Source organism: Rhamphochromis longiceps, linkage group LG16 (genome assembly GCF_057381845.1).
Source record: "Rhamphochromis longiceps isolate RC_006_pf linkage group LG16, R_longiceps_female_GT1.1, whole genome shotgun sequence".
In the NCBI taxonomy this organism is placed as follows: Eukaryota; Metazoa; Chordata; class Actinopteri; order Cichliformes; family Cichlidae; genus Rhamphochromis; species Rhamphochromis longiceps.
In genome coordinates this window covers 9,125,746-9,143,116 of record NC_140572.1, presented here as the reverse complement: position 1 = coordinate 9,143,116, position 17,371 = coordinate 9,125,746, and the positions used below count along the sequence as shown (strand labels likewise).

The window sequence follows — 17,371 nt, the reverse complement described above, 5'->3', positions numbered from 1 at the left end:
ATAGGTTAATCAAGTTTTGGTTGTTCTTTTTTCTTTACTTTCTTTTCTTTTTCTGGATACTGGTTCCGGGTCGCTACTCGTGCGGTCCACCGGCCAGTCAGCTGAAAAGTTTTTTCAGTCACTTTAATTTTAAAACTGTATATACTGTATATTCTGTGCATTTATTATCTCACTGTTATACCCTGTTCTTACTGTCCTTATCTTCAACGTTATGCTGCTCGGTTGTCTGTTAATTGCCCCTGGGGGATGAATAAAATCTTCTGATTCTGATTACTACCCTAAGAGATCAATTGTCAAAGCACCTTAAGTAGATGGTATAATAATTTCGAGCTTTGAAGTAAATTTTGATTCTATTACTTAATGTGCAGAAACAGAATTACAATTTAGCCACACTACTTGCATGCTGACTTGGGGTATCTTTGCCACTGTTTATTAGACACTGAACTTCTGGACTGCAAAGCTGCCTTAAAGTCAAAACAACTCTTCACAGTTTAAAAAAGGTCACATGAATGCATGTTGTGGTGGAGGGTTTGCTGAAATCCGTGGAGGGTGAAGTAGAGTGATTAAAAACATACTGCATGGTCAGAGCAGGACGCATTAGAACTGTGGATAGGATCTTGTAAATACAATTCCCAGCCAGGTAACTCAATGGACAATAAACTAAATTTAACTTACATAACACTTAATGGGTATGTAGAGGTGGAAAAGTACAGATGTCTATTTTCTGATTATTTTTACAATATATGCTGCAGTAATTTTCTCTAATTCCACCATTATTCGTCTTATTGTGTTTCATCAAAGCCTTCATGAGCCCATGTATATTTTTATTGCAGTTTTGCTGATTAACTCTTTTTTTTGCACAACCATCTACCCAAAGTTTTTGCTTGATGTTTTATCTGAAAAACAGATTATATCACACACACACACACACACACACACACACACAATGTGTCACTTTCAGTATTTTGTACTTTACACTTCAGGAGCTTCAGAATTTTTAGTGTTGGCAGCCATGGTCTATGACAGATATGTGTCTATATGCAAACCTTTGCAATATTCCGTAATCATGAAAAAAAACTACCATCTCTGTTTTCTTGGTCTTAGTGTGGCTTGTGCCTGCTTGTCAGGTTGCAGGAACAACTGTCAGGGCTCTGTGTGCGGGCAGGCAGAGATGAGGATCCAAATGCAGGACTCGAACACAGAATTGTAACTCACAAAACCTCAGCTTTATTGCTGGCAGGAAAACAAACATGAAGTGAGGATGGAACACTGAGACCAAGGACACACAGGCATAATCTGAGGGTACGACGCGACACTGGGCATGGGAAAACAGGGCTTAAATACACAGGGTAGTAATGAGGAAATGGGCCACAGAAGGGAGAGATCAGGGCTAACGAGACATGGGGAACAAAGCTGCACACACTAACATAAGACAAAGACTTTCACAATAAAACAGGAAACATGAATCACAACTCAGAGACATGGACTCAACACAGAGACAGAAAATGAAACATGGAACTGAACTATACATGAAACCACCATTCCTAAAACATGGATAATATAAACATGAAACTCTAATAATAATAATAATAATAATAAACATCACAACAAGAGAATGAGAATCAATCCAAAACACCAAGATAACTGACACACAAAGTACCAGAGAAACAAAGAATAATCCATGATGCAAAAGTGAACCAAAACATAATAAACTCGAAATACTGGGTCCAACGGACCCAGAACCGTGACAGTACCCCCCCTCAAAGGGCTGGCTCCCGACAGCCCCAAACAAAAAAAAGCATAAAGCACCAGGCCAGGGCGGGCGGAGGGGGTCCAGGACGGAGGGACAGAGACCAAACAAAAAACAAGGAGCTCTAGAGTCCACGAAGAGTTCAGGGGGCCGACCGTGCACACGGCAACGGGCGGCGACGGGCGAACAGTTCCGGAGGACGACCACTTGGAAGGCAGTGGCGGCCACTGAGCAGGTCCGGAGGGCGGCCGCGATGCCAGCGGCGGCGACAAACCCTTTCCGGAGGCCGTCCTCGAAGGCCATGATGCCACCTAATAGGCCCGGAAAACGGCCGGCAGAGGCGAGGAGGAACGGGTCGAGCTGGCTCTGACGGCGGTATGGCAACCGCAGGACCAGACGAAGACGAAGGCGGAGCCGAGGCCGGACCAGGCGTGGATGAAGACACGGAGGCCGGACCAGGCGTGGATGAAGACACGGAGGCCGGACCAGGCGTGGATGAAGACACGGAGGCCGGACCAGGCGTGGATGAAGGGACGGAGGCCGGACCAGGCGTGGATGAAGGGACGGAGGCCGGACCAGGCGTGGATGAAGGGACGGCTGCGGAACCTGACGGCAGCGGGACGGCTGCGGAACCTGACGGCAGCGGGACGGCTGCGGAACCTGACGGCAGCGGGACGGCTGCGGAACCTGACGGCAGCGGGACGGCTGCGGATGATGATGTAAAAGTCGCGGGGGACGATTCAGCAGGTGATGGCTGAACCAATTTCCCCGGACCATCAGCAGGTGTGAGGATGTGCTGGCTGGGTCCCCCAGGACCCTCAGCTAACGTGGCTTGAGGCTGGACGGGCGACTCGGGCCCTCCAGCGGACGTGGCTTGAGGCTGGACAGGCGACTCGGGCCCTCCAGCGGACGAAACATGAGGCCGGCTGGGTTCTCCCGAACCCCCAGCGGACGAAACATGAGGCCGGCTGGGTTCTCCCGAACCCCCAGCGGACGAAACATGAGGCTGGCTGGGCTCCTCGGGCCCTCCAGCTGGAGCAGATGCAGGGCCAGAGGCAATAGGGACCCCTGACTGAGGGCGAAGATGAGAGGCTGATTTAGCAGATGACAACGCCAATGATTCCTTCACTAACTGAACTACTGACTGGGTTATGGATTGCAACAAAGCTTGCAACAAATCTGATTGTGGTTGCGACTGAGCTATGAATAACGGGGGTGAAGACTGAGCTACGGGTGACGTAATTTGAGATGAAAGCGGTAGTGGAGTAGGTGACAGGGCTACAGGTGGCTGCTGATCAGGGGACACTGTAAACTGAGCTGAAGGTGGCTGCTGATCAGGGGACACTGTAAACTGAGCTGAAGGTGGCTGCTGATCAGCTGACTGAACTGAAGGTGGCTGCTGATCAGAAAACTGAGCTGGGAACTGCCATAAAGGTTGTAGTGATGGTGGTTGTGATGGTGACTGAGCTAATCCTCCTGAGCCTTCTGAACACGACAAAAACTGCTGGAAGGGCTCACCTGAGCCTCCAGCTGACACAGGAACGGGTGCCGGCACCAGCTGAACACCAAACCCTTCCACCCGAGGAACTGAAACGGGTGGAGGGGAACGCTGGGCCCGAGCTACCCTAGGAGCAGAAACAGGAGGAGAGAGAAGCTCAGGAATGGTCTCAAAATGCCCAATATTGCCAACTGGGTCTGAGCATATAGTCTTAGCAGAGTGGGCAACCTCAGAAACATTCAACTGGGACACAGAACAGTCCCTGGGAAGAGCCACGGTCTTAATAGATTGTAGAGAGGTGCAACTAGAGTCCTTAAATGTCCTTGGGGAACAGACAGCCCCTTCCTTCAGAGAGCCTGAGTTACAGCCTGAAATTTCTGTCCCTACCAACTGCCTGCGCCCTTGCTGAAAAGTACATGGCTGAAAGGCTGGCTTAGAAACATTAACCACCTCCCTTTCAGCTGACTTGAAAACAGAACTTGAAGCCTCCAGAAATTTCACAGCAGTTCGAACATTTCTCCCCCCAGATTTAAGTGGCGTAGTCTTATTCATTTTAACACTAGGTTCAGATTGGGCAGAATGAAAACAGGTTCTTAAATCCTCAGAGCAGGGGTTCACAGGGTTAACAAACACAGACTCAACTACCTTTAAGTTAGTAGATTTAGATTCACTTGAATGGCAGGTAGTCTTCAGAATCTTAGGGGTAGATTTATTGTTTGTTATGTTCAAGAGTTCAGGAGGAGCATGAGAAAGACAGTCTTTGTTGCTCACCACTGCTGACTGTCCAGAGGAAGCGGAGCGACGGCTGCGTGAGCGTCGCTCACTCTGGGAAGAGGGAGGTAAGCCAGACTGCGAATCCTCCTGCAGACCGGGCCGAAAGTCTTTCGGTGGGCCGGGCTGGGACGAAGAGGCGGGAAGTTTGTGTAGCTCCGAACGTGGAAGTCCCAAAAACAAAGCAAAGGATTGCAGTGGAGTAAGCCCAGTGTCTTCCACCACATAATCCTTCTTTCGTCGCTGCTTGCCCCTCCTGCAGGGCCTGAATTCGGAGAGCAGCGGTGGAGTGACACCAGAAAACGGAGGAGCTACTGCCGTCGAGGGAGAGCGCTTGGCCCCTCGCATCCCTGACGGAACAGCTGATGGAACGGCGGTAGCCATCGCAGTTTGGAAGCTGCGGGGCCCACCCAGAGCCAAACGAGACCCATCGAATGGTGACTCGTGCTCCCAGGCACACCTAGCCCCCTGCCTCTCCCTCTCCTTGAGGAAGGTGGAGACTGCGGGTCGCCGATACCATACGGAGTCTGCTAGATCCATACTGGTCGCGTCGTTCTGTCAGGGCTCTGTGTGCGAGCAGGCAGAGATGAGGATGCAAATGCAGGACTCGAACACAGAATTGTAACTCACAAAACCTCAGCTTTATTGCTGGCAGGAAAACAAACATGAAGTGAGGATGGAACACTGAGACCAAGGACACACAGGCATAATCTGAGGGTACGACGCGACACTGGGCATGGGAAAACACAGGGCTTAAATACACAGGGTAGTAATGAGGAAATGGGCCACAGAAGGGAGACACAGCTGGGAGAGATCAGGGCTAACGAGACATGGGGAACAAAGCTGCACACACTAACATAAGACAAAGACTTTCACAATAAAACAGGAAACATGAATCACAACTCAGAGACATGGACTCAACACAGAGACAGAAAATGAAACATGGAACTGAACTATACATGAAACCACCATTCCTAAAACATGGATAATAGAAACATGAAACTCTAATAATAATAATAATAATAAACATCACAACAAGAGAATGAGAAACAATCCAAAACACCAAGATAACTGAAACACAAAGTACCAGAGAAACAAAGAATAATCCATGATGCAAAAGTGAACCAAAACATAATAAACTCGAAATACTGGGTCCAACGGACCCAGAACCGTGACAACAACATCACTAAGTGCTACTAGAAAAGTGTGTAACTTTACTCTGCAAGGGATATTTTGTAATAAGTCAGTTTACAAACTTCATTGTGTGAGTTCAAGAGTTTTGGCTATTTATGGTGTGAATGTTTTGCTCAATATTGTATTTTTTCCCATGCTCTACATAGTTTTCACTTACACAAAGATACTTATAATATCTTATCAAAGCTGTAGAGAAGTCAGGAAAAAAGCTACACAGACCTGCTTACCTCACCTGCTGGTTTTATTCAACTATTCATTCTTCTGTACATGTGAAGTTATTATACTTCGACTGGAATCTGATATTTCACAGACTGTACGTTTAATAATGACTTTGCAAGTGGTTTTATATCATCCACTGTTTAATCCAATCATATATGGACTAAAAATGAAATACATTTCTAAACACCTAAAGAGATTGTTCTGCTAAGAAAAAAGTATAGTGAGATGTTTGATTTTGATCCCTGAAACAGATTTATTGTTTATTTCATCAGATATTCTTTATATTGATATATCTCCTATATAAATATTGATTTATCTCTCTTTGTACTTAACAATTTTTCTTTTATCTATTTATTTAACAATCTCTCACTTTGTGTGAGAATCAACATTTTGTTCATGTGATGAACTCTTCTGTTACAAATTGGTGAGGACTTCTACACTAACAGTCACATTTATAGCTACATGTTGACAGACTTTTCAAAATCATCTGCAATAGAAAAAAGTAAAGACAAAAAGAAAATTAATTAAGAAAGCAGCTCTTCAAGTGGGCACTGATAGGAAAAGAAACATAGCTGTTGATAATAATGCAGATTTGGGTCCTGCTGTTAAATGAAACCTTCCCCTTGTATATGTAAGTATTCTTTTGCCATGTTATCAGACTGTAGAGTGACAAATTAGTCAAACATAATAAGAGTAGCACATGGGTGTAGAATTGCTAGCTAACAACAAGCTTGTAATACAGTGTGTTTTCACCATTGTTTTTTCCTGAAATTGGCTTTATTTTGGTATTAAATCAATTTGTTCTAGAAGTAATTAGTGTTACCTTAAAACTTCACACATCACCTACAGCAAAGTGCAAAAGCAACCCAAGAGTTCCTTATGGCAAAGAAATTATGTTAATGTTAAGATATTTTAAGCTCTTGGAGAGATGGTTGAACCTTTGTGTCCTTAAAAGACCAGAAAAGTTTTCTGGTGTCGAATATATTTACTAATAAAAGCTTGAGGAGCTTAAGGGTCCTGTGCAGCATCCTTGCTGTTATTTGGACTGCACTTTTCTGGACAGAGATCTGGGATGTCCTTCACTACCCCAAGTCCTAAAATTACTATGTGAAACACTGTTTCTTTCACCCTCCACATCTTCTCACGTTCCTCTCTCAGCCCTTGGTACTTCTAAAGCTTCTCATGTTCCTTCTTCCTAGTGTTGCTATCACTTGGTAACACCACAGTACATCTATCACTACAGCTAATAGACCCCATTCCAACAGTACTGCTCAGAGAGGTCCTACCTTAAAGTATACCTCAGTCTTAAATATGGGCATACCACAGGCCTTTAAAGTGGACATGAAACACTTCATTTATAGAGGCTAATTTACATGATGGAGCCCAGCTCTCACAAACTGACACAGTGTGTGTTGCTGGATTTAGGAAAATAGTGCTTAAAACGCTAAAGAAGCTAACTAGAGTCCATGATCGTCTGGCAGCACAAATGAACAGGTCACCACCATGAGGGAGAGGTCGCCACACCACATGATCCTGCTAAGATGAACAGACATATGGCTCAATACACAGAAGGGAATAAGCAGGAATTCCAGAGAAACAACACACCAGCTACTGGTACAAGGTACCCAATACTGCAAGACCAGGCTCAGCAACTTATGCATCACCTGGATTGGCAAGAAAGCCTATGACTCGATGCCCCACACACAGATCTTGGAACGCATAGATTTGTACAAGATAAAAAGGACACTAAGAGCCTGAATCAGAAATTTGATGGGGATGTGGCGAACTTCAAGCCTATAGCACAAGTCGCCATCAAGTGCGGGATTTATCAAGGAGATGCGCTGTCCCCACTCGTGTTCTACATATGCCTGAAACCCCTGAGTCATTGACTGTAACAACATCGGAATGTAATTTGTACTGGAAAAATGTAGTTGGATGTACCTGGGAATCCCACAAACAAATAACCATGAAGAAACTGCTAGGAAAGCCAGTCTCCAGTAGTGTTGATTGCCTGTTGTCTCTGGTCCTCTGGGACTCACCCTTTGGCAGTGGGCAACCCATCTGGGCCTTCCTGATAAAAAATATCTAATATAGTAGAATAGAATAGAATAGAATAGAATAAACCTTTATTATCCCATGGATAACAGATTTTGACATAGATTGTTACACAACTGTACACACAGTAGCTTTTTCACATTTTAGTTCAAAAACCAGAACCTCAGAGATACATACTTCATCAATCTTAAAAAGTGAACATTTGATAAATGCCACAGCCAAAACTTCACCCTGGCCACTTTCTCTGGGACAATTAAAACAATCATAAAGGGAGGGCATAGTTCACCAACTAGGCAGTCCTCTCCAGAGTTTATTCACATTTCTGTTAAAAATATAAAACTATCAAGGGCTCTAACATTAAAAAGACTAAACTTAGCAAGGTGAATGGAGGTAGCAAAGAAACTGTAGGTTGTAGATGAACAACATTTAAAAAACTGGATGAGACAAGAGATTCCCTACGCCTTGCAAAAACTGTCCTATTAGTTATTAAGGCCAAAATACCAAAAACGTCACTTGAGGGTTCAAGTCCAGCTGTATTGTATATCAGTCTATTATAATCAACAGGTATGGTTGTTCATGCCTGAGGTTTTTGTTTGTTTGTTTGTTTTTGTTTTGTGTTTTGATACTGCATTCTGTGTCAGTGAAGGGCCTGTACTATTTCTTCAATTGGTTAATACTCTGCGTAGAAGCCTGGCTGGTCCTGAAGGCCTCTATAGATTGAAATCATCTCAACAGAGACTTCAGGTTACACCCATGCCTTACAGAACAAAAATAGTAAAACTGACCAAATAAAGGATCCTTTCCAGAAAATGAAAGTGAACTACTAGCTAAACTACATTTTCTTGCACTCCAAAAGAAAACAAACTGGAAAGAAAATCCAGATATATAGTTTTCAACTGTAAAATAAAACGTATTTTGAGGTGTCTGAACTGTATGTAACACAAGATTGTAATGGAATTTCATTTACACAGAGCCACAAGATAAAAAGTGACTGGCATGATAACTGTCTCATTTTTTAAGTACTCGACCTTATGTTACTCTACTTCATCCCTTTTTCATTTCTCTTGATGTTGTGTTAGTATCCATTAAGAAGGATATTCACGTTTAATTTCATTGTGAAAATCAATAGGGGCAATCACATTAGATGAAACTATTAACAAATGTATTATTAATGAGGAGAGTGATATCAAACATTCATTTTAATATTTGTTTACGTTTCATTTTGGTTTTTAAATATTGATCAATTCTCAGTTGTAGGAGGAAAACATTAAGCCAGTTTTCATAAAATTCATAAAAAATGAGTAATAAAAAAAGACTATAAATTAATAAATTGGTTTGCTTGCAATTAACTGAACAGTATTTTGAGGTGTTTAGAAATTTCTTTCATCTTTAGTCCATATATTATTGGATTACAAAGAGGGTTATATGTTACAAACTGTAATGTCATTATAAAACGTGCAGTTTTAGGAAACTCTGATTCCAGTCTAACTATAACCATATCATACGTAAGCAAACAAGAATAGTTCATTAGAACTAGCACATGAGGCAAACAGGTTTGTGCAGCTTTTTTTCTGACATTTCCACAACTCTGATAGGCAACTATAATTATCTTTATGTATGTAAAAAGTATAAAAAACATAGGAGAAATTGCAACATTAAATAGAACAACCATACCATATATAGATAATTCTCTTGAATTGACACAATAAAGATGGTTGGCCGAATTGTTACAAAAAATACCTTTCAGAGTAAAGTTACAGAGTGGTGTATTTGCATTTCCTGCTATTGGCACTGCAACCTGAATAGCAGGTAAAAACCAGCACAAAAGCAGGAAAAGATTGACTCTTGTTCTTCTCATTATAGAAGGATATTGCAAAGGTTTACATATAGACACATATCTGTCATAAGCCATAGCTGACAGCAGTAAGAATTCTGAGCAACTTAAGGCATAAAACAGGAATACTTGAAAGAGACAGGCTTGATACAAAATAATCTGTTTTTCAGATAAGAAGTCAATCAAAAGCTTTGGGTAGATGACAGTGCTCAAAACAACAGAATTCACTAACAAAGCAGCAATGAAAATATACATAGGCTCATGAAGGCTTTTTTGAACTACGATAAGCCACACAATAGTGGAATTGCTGCAAATTATTAGACCGTATACCATAAACATAATTACAAAATAAATATATCTGTATTTCTCCACTTCCACATGACCACCAAAAGTTATATATGTTATATTCATTTCAGCATTTGTGAAGATCAGAAACTGAACTAAAATGTAAAACAGGTAGAACGAGTAACAAACAGTGTATATAAAATATTTGTTTTATGTAGATTGTCTTATTGATAGCTACCTAAACTTGGTGTGTGTTCATTTTTTAAAAGTGAACAACTCAAGTTACATCAAATATATAATGAAACTTCAGTCTCTATGGATCTCATTAAACCGTCCACATGGACTTGCTACTATGTTGACCACTTTAAGAGAGTGTTAGCTGTTAGACCTTACCTACATGGGTGCACATTCTTTTTTTATCTTCCGAACCACACTTTGCACTTTGAAAAAAAAAATTCAGCGTTAGGTGCACTAAACACAACAAACCATGCGATTCTCATAAGTAAATGTATTTTAAGAAAATTCTATTGCTTATAGGAATTTATTATAGAGAGCAAAACACTTGGAAAAGGTAGTAAAAAAGTGTGGGCTCTAAATAATGGAACACTTTGGTTTTGTCAGTCTATTCTGCCACAAAGAAACTACAGCCTTTATAGAGTTTGCAATAATAGGCCCAAATTTGTTGTCGTTGCTGAGCTTTTTGGTGTGTATATTGTGGTACTGCCTTAGCGGATTCAATCATTTTCCATGCAGTAGAAGCCTCGTGAACAACCCCCTAAGCACCCTGATTTTGAATGACCAGTAGTAAAACTCGAAGTACTGCCAAACCACCAAGTAATTTGGCCTGCTGCAATGTTGACAAACGTATCCTAGGCCTTTTCCCATTCAAAATAAATTTAGACACCACAGAGTGTATATCCTTAAAGTAAGTCAGAGGAGGGAGGAGTGGCAACATGAATAAAAGGAAATTAAGACATAACAGTATGTTCATTTTGACTGTGCTGAGGCCATAGTCTTAGTGTTAGGCAGGTCAACGCTGCATAATATAGCTGAGTGAGCAGATGTCAAGATTGGCTGAATAGAGGTCAGCCAATCCAAATTAAGTAGCGCAGAGCCGAACCAATCACAGCCGCAGCGTCACGTCGCGTGACTTGTTACGTACAGCACAAGTGCCAAGCCGCACATGTGTATTTGTTTGGGAAGCAGCCAGCCACCGTACCTCCCGGGTAATGGAGGAAATGAGTGTGCCGACTAGAAAAATCAACCGAGCGTGACCGAAGGTTACCGAAGAGAAAACAGATGATGGTTCCAATGCCGGAGAGATTGTCGAACGGAAGAGCCATAGAAGTTCCGTAGTGTGAAGGTATTTCGGCTATTTCAAGTCTGACAAAAAACAGAGTAGCGTTCACTGTAAATTGTGCCGAAAGCAAGTCTGGAAATACAATAAACTGGTGCATGCGTCACACTGTGCGCCACGTTATTGTTTCGGTGAAATGAATTTCTACAATACTGTTACTGTTAATTCTACTCTCTGCAGTGTTTAAATGCTTACATATACACACAGTTACTGTCCCTCCACACTTACGACTCGGTTCTGCTTCTATGCCCCAGCTTTGTTTACTTTTTCCCACCGAGGCTTCTAGACTTCTGATTGGCCAACATTTCTGCACGGTTAGGACTCTAGCTCCACCTGCTGCTTTGGCATGTTCATAGCAGCGTTTTCCTTCATTTCTGCCTTTATGTGTGGACGGGATTATTTTTTAAAACGAAAACGGAAAATCTCCGTTTTCAAAAATACCCGTGTACGTGTGGACGTAGCCTCAGTCTCTGACTGGAAGCGCTAATTCGTCATTCGGCTTTTGTCAGACTAAAGTAACTGTTAAAACTGTTTGAAAAGCTAAGCTATACAACAAGGAGAGATTGAGAATTTCCTTTTAGTTCTCAGTTTATTTGATATTGACAAAAGTTAGTCAGTTTTGTCTGTTCTTCTGTAAAACAAACTAAGATTTATTTTTAGAATTAATATTTTGTTTCTAAGTGGAATTGACAATTTAGTAGTCTGTTTCGTTTGTTCTATTTTGAAACTTAAATGCTTTAGCGGCTGCCTTGTGTGTAGTTTGCAATATTTGCCTTTATTTATCTGAAAAAGTCTCATGTTCCTTAAGTACATCTACCCTGTTGAACTTATTATGGGAAATAAATATTTAAATAAAAACAAGCTGCTGATTATTTCACATTTTACTTGTGAGCAACGGCACATTTAAATCTTACAAATATAGTTATTTGGCTTATATCGTGATATATATCGTTATCGCCTGAAATGAAAAAAACATATCGTGATATGAAAAAATCTTATATCGCCCAGCTCTAGAGACGATGAGAGATTAGATGCTGCATCTGGATTAGATTTATCAATAACAGGGTTGATGGCGGCATTGCAGTCACCTCCCAACAGTAAGAATGATCATTGTGTTCTAATAACAGGGCTGTACTGGGACAAAAAATCGGCCTGGGTATTTTGACTAGAGACCGGCCCACCACGTATTATAGGAAAAACTATAAAGCCTTTGGATGAAAAGAAACGCTGTTGTGACAGTGATGTACACTGTCTTTTTGGTATATGTATGATTTCTATACATTTTACGTCATACTAAAAACTTTGGTTGTAAGATTCAGATAATTATTTATGGTGTTATTTGTTCATAACTTCCCTTCAACTCATCCATGTCACCTAAAAGATAAACCTGTTTCTCCATCACATGTTCAGCTCTGATGATTCAGTAAAGACATCTCCTGGTTTTATCTTCATGTTTCCCTCTCACCATATATCATGACCAGCAGCTTTTACAACTGTGGCAGTAGCAAACATCAACTGTTACTAGAAATTAATATTAAATAATTTCTAACAACAGCTTATCACGCTTAAATGTGCTGCTGTTGTTTAGCGCAACATCCGCTGGTTTCCTCTTTCTGGAGCAAAGTGGGCGATAAACAAACAAGAGAGAAGAAGAGGCAGCTGACAGCGTAAAGACACAGAATAACTCCAACGTTGTGTCTTTTTTCCATTCTAGCTGAAGTACGGGACAAACTGTGTTCCTTTTCAGCTCAATACGAAAAACGTAATATTTTCTCTGAATACGGGACAATTCCGTTTTTTACGGGACGGTTGGCAACTCTACTAACAAACCTTATGAATAAAATAAAGTTCACTATCATTAACATCATAGCACCCACCCAGCTGTATAGAAACTCCGTCATGCTAGCTAGTATGCAGTATGAGCAGTGTTGGGAAGGTTACTTTTAAAATGCATTCCATTACAGAATACAGAATACATGCCCCAAAATGTATTCTGTAATGTATTCCGTTACGTTACTCAATGACAGTAACGTATTCTGAATACTTTGGATTACTTAATATATTATCATGCTTTTTACAACAACGTGAATGTACTATTGCTGTGTGATTTATTACTATTACTGAAGGTCCGCGACTCCGAACTGTAGTAAAGGGACCTCTGACTAATACGGCGGGGTCCCTGTCGGTTCATAGCCGAAAACTAGCTTTACTTTGTTGTGTGGGTCAACTTTTCTTGCGAGAGACAGAGAGAGGTGTTGAAAGGCTGCTCCAACGGAACTTATTGTTTCGGAGGAAAACACGAACACGGTGTACAGTCGAGTCTTAATAGCTTACTTACAACTGGGCACGTCAGGCACTCTTCTTGGCTGCAGTGGTTATTATTATATTTACATGCTTCCAGCTCCCGTTTTTCCTCGATGACAACTCGTACCTTTCCACTCCCCTTTTTCTCCCTCCTCGCGCTCACAGACCCATAACGTGTATGGCAGTCCATTCTCCCTGCAACACGGACTACACTGCCCATGATGCTACATTCTTTAGAGCTATGCTTGTAGCATTCTGCCTGTTAACTTAGCACAACAACAACAACAACGAAAAGGCGCTCTCTCACCCAGGAAACACACAGTCGTAGTGAGAGAGAGAGAGCGTCGCCCTGTAACCATGGCAACCATAACGCTGCCGCCTGGAACAACAGAACGTAGCTGTCAAACAAAACCCAAACAGTCCTGACCCGCGACAATATGAAACAGGAAAATACCGCCGTGTAATCCATTTATTTCAACAAAGTAACTGTATTCTGAATACCACCTTTTTAAATGGTAACTGTAACGGAATACAGTTACTCATATTTTGTATTTTAAATACGTAACGGCAGTACATGTATTCCGTTACTCCCCAACACTGAGTATGAGTTATAGTAACTGACGGTAAAAAGTCAGCACAATGAAAATAAACTACACCTAAACTTGGTTTATATCTGACCCAGATAGAATGCAGGTCATAACTTCTTACCTGAAGTTCAGTTCACCTGACAGTCGGACCAGCGGCTGCCTTGGGTCTCTCCTCCTGCCTCCCCTTTCCCTCATCCACCTGCTGGCCTTTATGGAAGCTCCGCCATAGCCACCATCAAACAACTGAGTTATTTTTACACATCGGCCAGCATCTGGCCAATCCACCACCTTTAATTGTTCATACCGTTACCAAAAAAAAAAAAAAAATTGGCCTCTGCCCATAAAAATGAAAAATCACTATCGGCGGGCTGATGGCCAGTCCAGCTATGTCTAATAGTGTCTTGGCAATATAGATAAAAAGTCTCTGTCTGGCTCATTTGGAAAGTATACAGATACAAATGCTAGTTTGTTATTTACAATACTGCCAGTGATAAGGGCCAGCCAGCCATTTTTATTATTTGTGCTATACCTGATGGGGAAGTTGAATTTCCTCTTCAGCAAGATACAAACATCCTTGGGTTTATTTGTTGCACAGGATGAAGCTGTTAATTTGTTTTTTGTTTTTTTGTTGGTTTTTTGCCTGTCCCGTTTGGCTCTTTTGCCATCAGAATTCTTGTCTAAAGGCAAAGAAAGATGCCCAACGGATTTACTTTACCAAATTGACCATACCAGCCTTGCCGTAATGGTCCATTTGATTCACCTTTTATTGTTTATTTTATTTTCACTTGCTGAATACGGGACAGACTTGACTGGGGGAAAGAAGGGGAGAAAGAAAGAGGGAAAGAGAAACAGCTGAGAAGAGGGACGGGGGAGAAGGGCAAAAAACATAAACCAACAGAACGGGCAGAAAAAGAAAAAAAAAGAAAATGCATATATCGATCACCTGGATCACCTGTTGAGAAAGAAAAAAGAAAACAAGCAGAAGAGAACAAGAGTAATAGAATAAACAGCATCACAATGATATATGGGAATATGACAGTAAATACTAAATATTAAACATTATTGTGCAGCACATAAGATCAACAGAACACAGTGTGCTTTGAGGTAGGAGCCAAAAAGGGTGTAGTTTGTGGGTGTGATCACCCGTGTGTACACCTGTGAGCATGGACGCGCTTGTTTTTTTTTTTTTTAAAGGTTCCTTCATGTAATGATCTGCTAGAGGGTGTGGGGGGGCCACAGCCCCGTCCTCCAGGGCATGAAGCAGGTATGGAGGAGATCAAAACTCCAGACATCCAGAGGCCCCCAGAACACAAGAGACCAAGGAAGACCAACAGAGGGGCAGCTGCGCCACTGTCCCAGAGAGAGCTGAGGAGAGTCCCAGATGAGGGGTCACTCAGCAGCCGCGGAGCAGAAGCCAGGGGGGGTTGCAGTGACGCGCCCGTGAGCTCCGCCGGCAGCCAGCTGTGCCTGAGTGACCGAGCCCCAGGCCGAGAGGCTGGGGGCACCCCACCCCCGAAGTGGCCCGACCGAGCCCCAGCTCGAAGCTGTTAATTTGTAATGTTTGTTTTTTAAACCTAACACATCACATTGTCTGAGACGTTTTTTGAATTAGACCAGTTCTTAAAATCATCTCAAACAAAAAAGAAGAAAAAGTAAAATATTTTATGTTCATTGTTTCTGTTCTTACTGTTGTTTAATGAAAGTGAAACAAGATCAATATATTTATTTAAACAACAAAAAAAGGGACACAAATTTATATATTTGTTCTGGTTAAACAAGGGTTAAGTTTCTCCGAGGGTTGATGAGCTCTGATGAGAGCCTATTGTTATACTCTGCGGTGTCTGTGGCATCGGTGCTCTCATCGCATGCGATGGAGTAAAAATCAAAAGCACAGCTTTATCAGACAGTTGCAGTTATATGTTGGCTAACGAGTCTTCAATCCGTCGCACAACTGGATTTCTGGACATGCTGACGTTGTTGAAGTCCTGCACTTTTTCCGGGCACATTATTTCCGTGACTTTAACGAGGCCGTGTTTTATGAGGTCTCCATCTGAAAAAGGCTTGCCATGTCTTGCGATGGGTTGGGTGACCTCATAGCTGGCTATTGTAGCCTTTTCCTGGACAACCGCGGGCCAAGTTTGGACACCCCTCATCTACAACCTACAATTTCTTTGCCACCTCCATTCACCTTGCTAAGTTTAGTCTTTTTAATGTTAGACCACTTGATAATATAACTTATTTTTAAATTATTTAAATGAATAAACTCTCGAGAGGACTGCCTAGTTGGTGAACTATGCCCTCCCTTTATGATTGTTTTAATTGGCCCAGAGAAAGTGGCCAGGGTGAAGTTTTGGCTGTGGCATTTATCAAATGTTCACTTTTTAAGATTGATGAAGTATGTATCTCTGAGGTTCTGGTTTTTGAACTAAAATGTGAAAAAGCTACTGTATGTACAGTTATGTAACAATCTATGTAAAAAATCTGTTATCCATGGGATAATAAAGGTTTATTCTATTCTATTCTATTCTATTCTACTATATTAGATATTTTTTATCAGGAAGGCCCAGATGGGTTGCCCACTGCCAAAGGGTGAATCCCAGAGGACCAGAGGCAACAGGCAGTCAACACTGCTGGAGACTGGCTTTCCTAGCAGTTTCTTCATGGTTATTTGTTCGTGGGATTCCCAGGTACATCCAACTACATTTTTCCAGTACAAATTACATTCCGATGTTATTACTGTCAATGACTCAGGGGTTTCAGGCATATGTAGAACACGAGTGGGGACAGCGCATCTCCTTGGTAAATCCCGCACTTGATGGCGACTTGTGCTATAGGCTTGAAGTTCGCCACATCCCCATCAAATTTCTGATTCAGGCTCTTAGTGTCCTTTTTATCTTGTACAAATCTATGCGTTCCAAGATCTGTGTGTGGGGCATCGAGTCATAGGCTTTCTTGTCAATCCAGGTGATGCATAAGTTGCTGAGCCTGGTCTTGTAGTATTGGGTACCTTGTACCAGTAGCTGGTGTGTTGTTTCTCTGGAATTCCTGCTTATTCCCTTCTGTGTATTGAGCCATATGTCTGTTCATCTTAGCAGGGTCATGTGGTGTGGCGACCTCTCCCTCATGGTGGTGACCTCATGTGCTGCCAGACGATCATGGACTCTAGTTAGCTTCTTTAGCGTTTTAAGCACTATTTTCCTAAATCCAGCAACACACACTGTGTCAGTTTGTGAGAGCTGGGCTCCATCATGTAAATTAGCCTCTATAAATGAAGTGTTTCGTGTCCACTTTAAAGGCCTGTGGTATGTAGCCCATATTTAAGACTGAGGTATACTTTAAGGTAGGACCTCTCTGAGCAGTACTGTTGGAATGGGGTCTATTAGCTGTAGTGATAGATGTACTGTGGTGTTACCAAGTGATAGCAACTCCAGGAAGAAGGAACATGAGAAGCTTTAGAAGTACCAAGGGCTGAGAGAGGAACGTGAGAAGATGTGGAGGGTGAAAGAAACAGTGTTTC

General features: G+C 42.0%; 1 protein-coding gene and 1 pseudogene across 1 annotated transcript; one reads left to right on the top strand and one right to left on the bottom strand.

Moving 5' to 3' along the window:
* Nucleotides 1–648: 648 nt before the first annotated feature.
* Nucleotides 649–5,640, top strand: LOC146650573 (olfactory receptor 4E1-like; annotated as a pseudogene).
* Nucleotides 5,641–8,832: 3,192 nt separating this feature from the next.
* Nucleotides 8,833–9,747, bottom strand: LOC146650572 (olfactory receptor 6N2-like). The gene has a single exon (XM_085384303.1). It carries the CDS (start codon nt 9,730–9,732, stop codon nt 8,833–8,835), a length of 900 nt encoding a protein of 299 aa, XP_085240429.1. The 5' UTR covers nt 9,733–9,747.
* Between the last annotated feature and the right edge of the window lie 7,624 nt (nt 9,748–17,371).